This window comes from Pleuronectes platessa, chromosome 4 (genome assembly GCF_947347685.1).
Source record: "Pleuronectes platessa chromosome 4, fPlePla1.1, whole genome shotgun sequence".
NCBI classification, from domain to species: Eukaryota; Metazoa; Chordata; class Actinopteri; order Pleuronectiformes; family Pleuronectidae; genus Pleuronectes; species Pleuronectes platessa.
In genome coordinates this window covers 29,193,571-29,206,055 of record NC_070629.1, presented here as the reverse complement: position 1 = coordinate 29,206,055, position 12,485 = coordinate 29,193,571, and the positions used below count along the sequence as shown (strand labels likewise).

The 12,485-nt window shown below is 44.9% G+C and overlaps 1 protein-coding gene across 1 annotated transcript in view; it reads left to right on the top strand.

The window, feature by feature from the left end:
• The window catches only part of wdfy3 (WD repeat and FYVE domain containing 3), a 58,034-nt gene that overhangs the window by 11,157 nt on the left and 34,392 nt on the right, over window positions 1-12,485 (top strand). Inside the window, exons 9-15 of the mRNA XM_053420695.1 lie at window positions 1,794-1,987; window positions 3,693-3,964; window positions 4,217-4,414; window positions 6,719-6,902; window positions 7,321-7,535; window positions 9,243-9,355; window positions 11,287-11,524. Coding sequence (XP_053276670.1) covers window positions 1,794-1,987; window positions 3,693-3,964; window positions 4,217-4,414; window positions 6,719-6,902; window positions 7,321-7,535; window positions 9,243-9,355; window positions 11,287-11,524 — 1,414 coding nt within the window. The remainder of the gene's footprint in view (window positions 1-1,793; window positions 1,988-3,692; window positions 3,965-4,216; window positions 4,415-6,718; window positions 6,903-7,320; window positions 7,536-9,242; window positions 9,356-11,286; window positions 11,525-12,485) is intronic.

Below are 12,485 nucleotides of genomic sequence, written 5' to 3'. Positions count from 1 at the left end.
CACTGCATGTGTGTTGTGGTTCTTTGTCAAGACAGTACTAAGCTACAAAGCTAAAGATGAAAGTTATAACATAAGATCACATTGTGTCTCCTAAGCTTGTTGTGTTGTGTCTTTGTGAGCTGTAGACGTTACGCAGTTATTTGTTATTTCTCACAAGAGCTGTGAAGATTTGATTTTAAGCTTCAGGTTTCAATTTGGTTTAAGAGTTTGGTTTGGGGGCTGTGTGTGTGTGTGTGTGTGTGTGTGTGTGTGTGTGTGTGTGGTGTGTGTGTGGTGTGTGTGTGTGTGTGTGTGTGTGTGTGTGTGTGTGTGTGTGTGTGTGTGTGTGTGTGTGTGTCAGACAAGTGATGAGTCATGAAGATAACAACCACCTGCACACTGACGGCTCGGAGCTGTCTTCGACCTTGATGATGACCGGTGACCTTTGTCAGACTGAACTGTGTGTGTCGTGTGTGTGTGTGTGTGTGTGTGTGTTAGTGTGTGTGTTAGTGTAGCACTCCACTCTGACACGTTGATTACATTTACATTTTGCGCCCGAGGCTCTCTGCTGGCAGTCTTATCTGGAGGGACTTGAAATGAGTTCCCCCCCCCCCACGGAAGAAAGAAAATTCAGCGCGTCACCAAAATTACTAGAACCACAGAGAGCTGTCTGGACGTCAGCTTCCTCAGATAAACTTTAAATTAATGTTTTTACAATCGTCATATTTAATACAGATGATGCAGCATAAGAATCAAACCTCAGACCTTCACACAGAGTAGAATAAACCTTGTGAAGGTCTAAAAGGAGCAGAATGAAATTGGAGATAAAGCACCAAAACATTATATCATATCTTTTTGGGGACATACAGTTTGAGAACAAGATGTGACTCTGAACAAATAACCTCCTGGGTTTCACAGCGAGAGAATCCTGAGAGTAAAAGCTTTATCAGTCCGAACATTCAGTGCAGCAGGCAATATTTAATCTACACTGCAAATCTGTCTCCTGAGGATGAGATACTGAAACTGTGTGTGGGTATGGAAGGTTTCTCTGGAAAGTTTGTACCTCAATGAAGGACAGTGGCTGTGGACAACTTTCCCAACGCTTATTATGTTCTGAAATTATGTTATTATGAAAAGAGAAGCAGAGTTACAGCAAAACAAAAATGTGAAAACTGATCAAAACTTCCATTTATCTTCTCAGGTGACTCCTGCACCATGTGGTTGGTTTGGTTTAGATCATAAATTGACTAATGTTGAGGTGAAACTGTGAAAAGTAATCGTCAACACGTCTGATTATCAGTAAATTGTTCTTGTTATTCATCAAGATTGTAAGAAACGGGTTTCAGCTTCTTAAATAAGAGGATTTGTTGCCTTTTAACTGTTTATTCATTCAAGATATGCAGCATAACAACATTAATGAACAAGAAAATCAAAAATATTAATAGAAAAGGAGGAAATTCTCCATCTTTACAACTTTATCTACTGATCATGTCTTAGCCTGTCTCCTGAGAACATGTCCCATCTTTGGTCTTAAACGTGGTCCAGTGTTTTTAATGGGTTTTTTGATTTGTAAATATACTTATAGAGGCTCCACCTCAGAACCACAGGGAGGGGATGTATTTACTGTACTGAATCTACCAGTCAACATTATTGATGTGTTTTCCTTTAAGACCAATCTTACAGCTCTCTGTCTCTGTCAACATAGTCATTATAATCACACCTGGTTTCCATGTGTTCAGTCAAACACGTGAAGATGTGTAAAGGTGGAAATGTCCGCCTGTCTTCATCCCTCCTGTCTCTCTTGTGTCTTCCAGCCCTGTTCAGGGAGTTCGGTGGAGCCCGCTGCGTCCACAACATCGTGAAGTACCGTCAGTGCCGGGAACACGCCCTGCTCATCATCCAGCAGCTGGTGCTGTCGCCCAGCGGGGACGACGACATGGGGACGCTGCTGGGCCTCATGCACTCTGCCCCGTCCAGTGAGCTGCAGCTGAAGACCGACATCCTGAGGGTAACCACACTGCACCGTTCACCTTCATAGAGCTGTGACACTAGTTACTGATAAATCTAACCAATCTGAACTGGGTCATTCTGAGTGAAACCATCAGGCGGTACTGTCACAGAAGTTTGTTCTTTTTGGGACTCAGAGGTCACAGAGAAATGCTTCTTATATCATTTTAAATATAAGATAAAACCTGTGTTAGCTGGAATCTGGACGTCTTCTCAACACAGGAAAACTTCTGTAATTTTAAAATCAATATACATTTAAAGCCCTGCATACAGTAATTAACTTAGACCAGGGGCACAGAGAGTTAGGTGAACACACACAGACACACACACACACACACACACACACACACATACACACACACACACACACACACACACACACACACACACACACACAATGGCGGCTGATTTTCTAAAACATAATTGCCTTTTTGAATCTCAGGCTCCTTCACTTGAAGCGATTCTCACGCCTTCTGAAAGCTTCTTCTGGATTAACACGTCAGCGTTTTGCTCCTGTTTCAATAATCAGAGATTTTAATTATTACCCTGAAAAAAAAAAAAAATCCTTAACACTAAAAAGAACTCGTATCAAATCCAGTTAACGGGTAAAATAGATTTTTCCTCGCTCTTCATCGTCGGGGGGGTTTATGTTCCGACAGTAACACACAGATAGATCTTAAAATTAAGCTGATTAGCCTTGTGAAAGTGCACGTTTAACCCGGACTAATCCTGATACGTTGCGTCTAATCCTCTGGGCTGGTAAAGTTAACACCTCCCAGCACATCCTCCCACAGCCGGGTGGTAATTTCCCAGTTTTTTCAACATCCTGTGAAAGGGTTTAAAAAACGCTGACTCTATTTTCATTAAGCAGGAAACCGGCGCCTCATCATCGTAATGAGTCATTGTTTTAACTTCTCTTCTCTCTTGTTCCTCTCCTCACTCACCTTCCACTGACTGAAGATTAACTCCAGTGACACAGCTTGATGATATGATGTCGCAATGATCAGTGAAATCAAGACTCCCATTGTAAACGTGGCCAAAATGAATTTGAATCCTATTTCATAAATTCTATGAGACATGCATTTATACGGTGCGGTCACTTTAAGAAGAGGAAGATATATTTTAAGACTCATGATCGAAAGAAACTAAAAAAGAGAGAAATCCTCCAGTTGAACCTTCACCTCACACGTAGCGTTCAGAAGCATCTGTGGCCGTCTCCACTCGTCAGCTGCTGATTAAAGACTCAGTGTCAGGGAGTCGCTGTCCCCTCCTGTTGTGTTTACGTCCCCACACTCATAGCTAGGTTTGATGTCTCAGTTCGGGTTAACTTTTAAATTTGTGAACCATGAAAGTTAGAAAAATGTAGAAGCCGGTAAAAAGCAGAGCAGCAGCGCTCCAGAGCAGCCCAGAGGGGCTCGTAGATGTGTCTGCACTTCAGACGAGCGAGAGAGTCGATGAACAGAGACTTGACTGAACGAGGTGACGGAAACCAAACCACGTGAAAACTAACAAAACACTGAAGGAAATGAAATGATTTAAAACCTGTGGAGAAGACAGACATTTATTACAAACATCATAAATCTTGTGCTTTGTGGAAAACAATACCAAAATACTTGATTTACTTTTTCCTTTTCAAACACCTCATTATTTCTCCATGTGAAACCTGATGAAACTCAACCTGCCTCTCCTGGTGTCTCCTCCTCCAGGCCTTGCTGGCGGTGCTGCGTGAGAGCCACCGCACCCGGACCGTGTTCCGCAAGGTGGGCGGCTTCGTGTACGTCACCTCGCTGCTGGTGGCCATGGAGCGCTGCCTGTGCCAGCAGCCGCGACACGGCTGGGAGCGGGTCAACCAGAACCAGGTGTTCGAGCTCCTGCACACGGTCTTCTGCACGCTCACCGCCGCCATGCGCTACGAGCCCGCCAACTCCCACTTCTTCCGCACAGAGATCCAGTTTGAGAAGCTGGCCGACGCCGTGAGGTGAGGCCCAATGCACACTTCCTGTCACACCTCACTTCCTGTTCTGATTCGTGGGAATCGCACGAGGAGATTCAGAGAACATCTGTCTTGTAAATCCTCTGCAAATCTGCTCGGCCCCGTGTGAATCTGCACATTTGCTTTTCATATGGAAGCCTCAGCTTTCTCCTTCATATTCTGGTTGGTTATCAAATTACAAAGTGTTTTGAAAACCAAAGCGTCCTGATGTTCACGACCGTGTCTGCCTCTCACCAGGCTGCTCGGCTGCTTCTCCGACACGAAGAAGCTCGGTGCCACGACCGTGTTCCCCTCGAACGCTCAGCCCTTCCAGAGGCTGCTGGAGGACGAGGCTGCCCCCGGAGGCTGCGCGGGGGACAGCGTCTGTCCCACGCTCAAGCACTGCAGCAAGCTCTTCATCTACCTGTACAAGATGGCCACCGACTCCTTCGACAGGTCAGTGGAAACAGAAACTGGGCTTCATGGTAATGACGGTTTAGCATCTAAAATTCAGCTTTACACTCAAGTAATCTAATTTTCTTAGAGACTATACGTTCTACAGAGTCGTTCTTATAGAAAATGGTTTATGCATATCCAATAGCTGCCGTCTCTTTCAGTAACTCTACGTCTCCAGCCGGCTCGTATACATTAAAGTGCTCGTCTGTCAGGCGTGTGCATATCGCATCATAAATCAGGCCTGAAGGGTCAAATGGAGGCGGCCGTCTCTTTGCATGTATTCAGGCCCCTCGGCTCATGAATGAAGAAGGAAGAAGCATCATTACCGACAAGTCATTTATTTATCGTGGGCAGTTAAATAAGTTAACAGTGGGTTGTATGTGGTCACTTAAAGAACATGTACCCGGGGTCCAGTGGGGGCTTCATGGAGAAGGGAAGCAGTCCTCAGCAGGTTGGAGCCACATGTTCATCCAGATGTGTTCAACAAAACCCTTAACTTGTCTTTTTCTTGTGAGAGGCCGGCAAGTTCCTCCCGACCTAGTTTGAATCATAAAAAAACCCTCTGTAAACAATTCCTTTTTCTTTTCTATTCAAAGTTCGGGATCCAATTTATTGAGCCGAAGGGGAATTGGTGTTTTCAAGTGACCTAAAAAACTGTTTCATCTCAGGCAGAAATGCTGAGACAAGGGAGAAATCTGTTCTCCAGAAGGTTTGAGGTTTAGTTTCACTTCTTTTATAATATGATACTAAAACATGCAGAGCCAGGTACAGCGAGTGCTGATGTAATGAAATACGTATTTCAAAGAATTGAGGGATTCATTTCAAGTTGTGTTTAGACTGTTTCTTCTCCTGTGTGTGTTTTCATCACCGGGACGTCACAACAAATCTTGCCGTGCTCTGTCGTTATCACTGCTCTATACAGACACATGTGCTGTTCTGTCTGGGGGGGGGGGGGGGGGTACCTCCAGCTGTACCTCTGATCCTGTTTCCTCTGTCAGCTCTACACTAACAGCTTCTCTCTTCCCTTCTCTCTTTTCTCTTCCTCTAACCTCTGGCACTGTCTGGCTGTTCCTCCTCGGCCTGGTCCATCTGCACGGCTGCGTGTGTGTGTGTGTTTGTGCGTATGTTCTCACACGTCTGGATGTGCATGCGTGTCTTTCTATGTGTGTGTGTGTGTGTGTGTGTGTCTGTGTGTGTGCCATGCAGTCGTGCGGAGCAGGTGCCTCCCTGCCTGACTCACGAGACCTCGCTGCCCTCGCCGTGGGGCACGCCAGCACTCGCCAGGAAGAGGTAGCTACAGCGCTCTGCCACTTTTCTCCCCCCCCCTTCATCCCTTCCTCTCCATTTTCCTCTCCTTCCGTCAACACGCCCACTTGTGGCAAAATGACCCCGAGCCCTTCAAACAATTACTGCATCTGCCAGTTACTGTGATCGTGAACAACCCACATCCAGCCCTCATGCTGACTCCAGCCTTTTCCACTGTGGCAGCTCTCCTGGGGGGGGGGGATTTGCCACTCTGTAATTTGCATCGCAGCAACACGCCTCTTTGGTGTAATTGCCTGACTGCAGATCTCCTGCTCTACGCTGTTTTCACACGAGTCGGCTCCGCACTTCAGACCAAACAGCCGCCGACCGACTACTTGATCTCTGAAGTGTGAAGAGCGCTGACTCGTGTGGAAATGAAGTTGGTGTCAAAGTGTTTAACTTAGTTCTTGCGCCATTCTCATTATAAGAATATTTCCAGTGAGCTATGAAAGGTCCTGGAGACACTGGGGCTGTGATGATAAATATTTAACACCCGCTTCCCTTTTATGAGCCATATTTACATATTTTGTAGACTCCAGTTTCACAGAGACTAAACAAACTTATGTGCAGCTATACAGGTTACAGCTGACATGACTTCATTTTCTTGTATAATAAATATACAATCCAGAAAACATGATGGACATCTCTAGATTTGTCTTAAATCACCTTCTCTACATTTCTGGCATTTAGAGAAGCTCCACATTTGTCATTTTAACTCTGGCTCCAACATGACACAGACGTAAATACCGAAGTTATTCTCGCATAATTATGACTTTATTCTCAAAATCTCACATGTTTTCCCTTTAAGTGGATAATTCTCCACAGTGAAGTTGATCTATTTTCTTGATATATGCAAATCTGAAGTTTTGATGTTGAGCCAAAGCACCAAAGTTTCTAGATTTTATTTCCCGTGTTACCTCATCTCTTCCATGCATCTGTGGTTTGACTGAGTTGGAACAAACAAACTTCTGACCTGGTATGTTTCCTCTGTTTCCTCAGACAAGGTTACTACGGCACGTCGGGCCCCCCCGCCCCGGTCAAAGCCCTCACAGACCTGAAACTCCACCTCACTAACCCCTCCCACCCCGCCTCCTCCTCGTCTGACATGGTGGTCATCCACCCGGGGGCGGTTCTGGCCATCCTGGACCTGCTGCCCTCCGTCTCCTCCGACAGCCAACCAGAGGTGAGGACACAATGAGGAAGTGCACTTCCTGTTATAGCGTGGGGGGGGGGGAATGGGTCATGTGAAGGGCAGGAAAGTCCCTTTTTGTGTCTGTTGGTTTTTACATGTTAAAGTCAAAACCAAAGAAATATAGAAAAAAAATGGATTCATGACAGGAGAAGTATTTGATTATATAAAATCGGTGCATTACACAAGGAATACTTTTATACATGAAATACAGTATTTGTACCAGAAACCTCAGAAAGCCTGTAGCTATATTAAAGGTTAATGTAAAGAATTTCAGGTGATCGGTTCTAGTCTCTCTCTCTCTTGAATGTTTTCCTCCCTAACATGAGCAGTCCTCCAGAATTCCTTCTATTGGAATAATTGACATGTTTAATTCCTTCCCTCCTCCCTTCTCCTGCCGTCTCTCCTCCAGCATGCTCTGGACCTGCAGCTGGCAGTGGCCAACATCCTCCAGCTCCTGGTGAACAGTGAGAGGAACCAGCAGGTGCTGTGTGAAGCCTGCCTCCACCAGCGGCTGCTGCAGCGCTGCAGCCAGGCCCTGGGCGACGAGGACCACCCGCTGCACCCCCCGCTGCAGAGGATGTTCGAGAGGCTGGCCTCGCAGGCCCTGCAGCCCATGGCTCTCAGGTACTGGACCAGACTAGTGGTATTTAGATGATATCATGTAGGACGGCTTCTTCATAGCCCACGTCCAGTCCGTCTTAACCAGCAGTGAGTTCCCCAGATGTTCCACAAAGTTTAAGACTTCACTTTGTGAAGCAAGTTCTGACTCTGAAGAGTTGAAAGTGAGACAAATAGGATGTTTGCTTTGTTTAACGGTTATGCAATCGTGTTTACAGGCTATATTTGTGTTGTTAACTTAATCAGCTTGTGAATCAATTTTATTTTAATGCTTTAATTGATCAGATAAATAATTCACAGTTATTTTAGTACAGCAGGTTGTGGTGATAGCTTTTTTTTTATTTTGCCACTGGTCTGTGTAACTCTTATTGCCGAGTTAGTTCCTGGTGTCTCCAACTCGTGTTTACAGGTAGATTAAATTACAGCTTTATGTAAATACCTTCTCTCACTTAGCTTCTTGTAAATACAGTTTGTATGAGACGCCCTGAGCAGAATAAATGCCTCAAATGTTCAACCTCCTCTAGAGGCACAATTTCCCTCCAGTGATTGAAAGTGACCTGAGGAGGGTAATCCTCCGTGATGGCTTTCAGCGTGTGAGGGATGGCTGTGTATACCTACAGACAAACTGGGAGAAATTCTCATTTCCCGCTTGACTAGTTAAGTGCTGTGGGAGTTTAGGGTTGAGGAACGAGGGGGGGGGAACTTATTTGACACGCACGTTGTTGGTTCTTTTCATATTTAAATTCAAGGCTCCTCGACTGATATCCTCCCCCCTTGTAATTGTGCTGGAGGTAATCGTATCCGGAGCCGTCAATCTCCATCCTCTCCTCCTCCTCTCCTCTCCTCCTCTTCTCCTCTCCTCTCCTCCTCCTCTCCTCTCCTCCACTCCTCTCCTCCACCTCTCCACCTCTCCTCCTCTCCTCCTCTCCTCCTCTCTCTCTTCCCTGTCAGCCGTCACTTTCCCCTCATAATTCTCTTCTCTTCTTTCTCTCGGTGTGTTTCTGCTCTGCCAGCGTCAGCCGGCAGCGAAGCTCCAGAGCCTCTCGGTGTCTTTGGTGTTGTTCTCGTGTCGCTCACTCAGGGTTCTGACCAGTGATGTGAAACCACCACTGGGACTCTTCTTATCCATGTCGCTTAGCATGCCAGTCAACCTCATCACTGACTTTGAAACAGACTAAAACACGCTGTTAACCAGAGCAGCTGAGGTGCAGGAGTCAACCTGCAACCTGAGTGAACGCACAGTTTGATGGACGCTTCTATCTGGAGTGCTTTACGGTTCCATGGGACCATACAGGACATGTTTATGATCGCTGGCTCCTGTGGGAATACGCTGAATAAACCTGGCAGCGATGGAGGCTTCTGCTGAGCAGTGCTTTATGAAAACTGTCGTTAAACAGACGCATCATGTTGATAGATATCTCATTTCTAATATTGATTTACTTTTACCTTTGCAATGTCTTTGGTTATCATGAAAGGTTTCTATAGATAAAATGCATTAATGGTTTAAATTTACTGCCGGGTTTACTGTACCTCTTCAATGTTTCTCACTGATTAATCGAGTCGGTGGCAGGAGCATGAGAACCTGCCCGAGCTCAACAATATAATGCAGAAGCAGAAATTTACTATTCCTGAAACATTTAATTTATTCTGTAGTTATTTTTTTCTCTGTGAGTATATTTCTATTCATGCCATCCCGGTCTCTTTCCTCTCCAGGGAGTTCTTACGTCTTGGAAACCCTCTGAACTGCGGCGCCTGGGACAAGAAGCTGCTGAAGCAGTACCGGGTGCACAAGCCGAGCTCGCTCAGCTACGACACGGAGATGAGAAGTAAGAAAACCGCAGCTCTCAGCCTTGTATTGATCACATGGTAGATAATGGGCCAGGGGTCTGAGAGGAAAGGGCTCTGTGTGTTCCTGGTTTTCATCATCAGACATATAGTTGGTTTGTCGAGCAGAACTGAAAGGGACATAAAAATAACCTGTTTCTTAGGAAGAATTATATAAACCAGGTCAATTCTTCAAGATAAAATTGTCCACATTAAAATTAACCGTATAATCATTTTCTAGTTTAAAAAAAAAACCCAATCCAAGATTTATAAAAATCGGTGAAAGAACAAACATTGAGTGAAAGATTATTTTTAACAGCTGGAAATTGAAGAGCTGTCGTTCGGGAGCGATTCCCATCGGTCGACGTGAGACCAGCGTCCTCCGGGGACAAAGTTTCCCTCAGTAGTAAAAAGCTTTTGATAAAAAGGTCGTCAATCTTCCAGAAATTGCTTCTTCTTTTTTCGCTCAGGCTCTCATTGCTCATTGGGACGAAGCCTCCAGTGAATAGGCTGTGATTGCAGAAGATGAGCTTCCTGTAAAAAATTTAAGAGCCGGTGGAAGCTGCCGGCAGCGGCTCGGCGGTGGAGAATAAGAATTCTATAGGTTTTCAAAAAGGTTCGGATGAGAAAGTCGGTGGAGCAGCTGAGCTTAACGGAGAAACATGATGTTTTTTCAGTGTTGCTTTCCTCCAATGTGTTTATAAAGGTTTTGTGTGAGTGTAAAAGTTCTGCAAAGTAAAAAGTTACAAAATATTTGCAAACTAAAGTGATTTGTGACAACAGAAAATGCAGATTTATATCAATAGAAATGTTATCGGATTGGCACATAAACCAGCCAACCAATCAGAGCAGACCAGGCTTTATCAGAAGAAGGCTCTTAAAGAGACAGCCGCTAAACCGAGTGTTTGAGACAGAGGCTGAATAGAGGAGCTGCAGTAATGGACAGTCTGAGGAATGTGATGTGATTTCTGAACATTAAAGCATTAAAACATTTTTTATAACACCAATTAAACTTATTAACCTGAATATAGATATGAAATGTCTCCTTAAAGCAACTGTGAGGAAGTGTATCTCAGAGGCCGATCTGCAGGTAGAGTAGAATCGCATTCATTTGCAGTCACAGCAGCAGACGTGTCAGCTTGTAGGAAAGTAATCTCCTTGGTCTCTGATTGAAATCCAGTTGATGTGTAAATGCTCTGTATAAATACAGACTGAGGAATCTCACGCTAATGGTTTGTTTTCCATCAGCAGCTGCTCATGTTTGTAATTTTACGGGCTCCTCGGTGTGTCCTAATCGTTTATTGTGTCTCCTCCCAGCTGAGAACGGGTATTAAGTCCCCACTAATTACTGCTCCCCACCAGCAGCCACTGTTACAGCACACAGAGCTATCTCTCTGCGTCTGTGGGAAGGTAATCTACTGCGGTTTATTAGCTGCCATTGATGGAGGCCGTGGTTCTTGTTGTGGCCTAATTAGACCTGGTTCCATGTGCTGACTCTGCACATTTAAAGGAATCCATGATCTAAGTGGAAGATGAAATATTGAACCTTAAACCAACTTCTAACGCTTCCGGGGCAACAAACAACAACTTTATTTAACCCATCTAACCACACAACAAACGAATGGACGGGGGTGGAAACATAACTTCATAGGCGAAGGTTATAAATGCTAAACAGGTTAAAAAACATCAGATAGATTAAATCAGGGATCAGCAGTGTAGTCATATGATGATAGAGAATCTTCCACATAAATAGACGTCTAAAAAATCTCCCAATTATCTTTTTGCCATAATTTTCGCTGGGAAAATAAAACAAAATACTAACGTAAGAAAACAGCAGCGAAGGACGAGGAGAAGATAAACATGAAGGTTATGAAGTTAAAATCATCATGTCACCTTCTCCTGAAACCTAACCTGACCTCCTCTGACTCCACAGACAGTATGACCATGTCCATGGAGGGCTTCGGCCCCGACAGCGTCTTCGCCACCCTGGCAGAGGATAACGGACAGTACCGCATCAGCCGCAGTCTGGTGCGCTCGGCCGAGGGCAGCACCGTGCCGCTCACCAGGGTCAAGTGCCTGGTGTCCATGACCACACCCCATGACATCCGGCTTCACGGATCGGCCGTCACGCCGGCGTTTGTGGAGTTCGATGCTTCGCTGGAGGGCTTTGGGTCAGTCGCCATGAACATTACCAAAACCTGAAGCATGTGGATGTTTGTACATTTTATAGCCTGTGGTTGTTTTTGACAAACGGGGAAACGAGGGCAAGTCACACATGGTTTACAAAATGAAATGATCATTCCTTCATTCAGACAGAACTACTAGAACTCTAGACTTTTTTGTGTTTGTTTCTGGAACTCTCCAGATTCATTAATATACAAAAATGTCACACTATACAGATTTGTAATGTTCTTATAACTTTTTAAGGGTTAGTTTATAATCTTTGGGTCACAAGAAGCCAAACATATCATCTTCTTCATGTAGCTTCATGTCGGCTGAGACCCTAACGGACACTGCTCTGTTTATATCTCCAACAAACTCTGTCCACCCAGATCAACATGCAGTGTTTTTAGCTCTGGTTTGGTCTCCACCAGTTCATGATGATATATATCTCTCTTTTTATTTGCTGTTTGGTGTAGGGCAGATTATTTACTGTGGTTTTATCAAGACCCACAGTCCTGACAACTTGAGTCAGAGCCACACAGCAGCTCAAATTGGGATGTTCCCAGTAAGCTGTGGTCAGAACTTACAAAATGTGGTGCAAGGAAAGACAGCCAATGAACAGCCTGAGGTGTGAAGGCCGGCCCACGTGAAACACTACCATAGAAGAGCTAGACCATCGCAAATAGCTGAGAACCTTCACTCATGCAGATCACTGCCGGGTGTCAGATGAGTCGTGTTGACTTGATCGTGTGTCGTTTACTTGGAAAAGAGTGAAGCAACAAATGATCCATTCCATTTGTGACTCACATCTTTTTCCACTGCAATGAAACAGGTTGAGCTGGGGGGGGTTTAACCACGTGGCAGCACCTTCGACTGTCACAGCAGGAGGTCGTGATTCACCTCCAGTCGGGGAGCTGCGCATACTAAGAGGCTTATTTTTATTTAGGAAATTATTATGGTGTGTGTGTG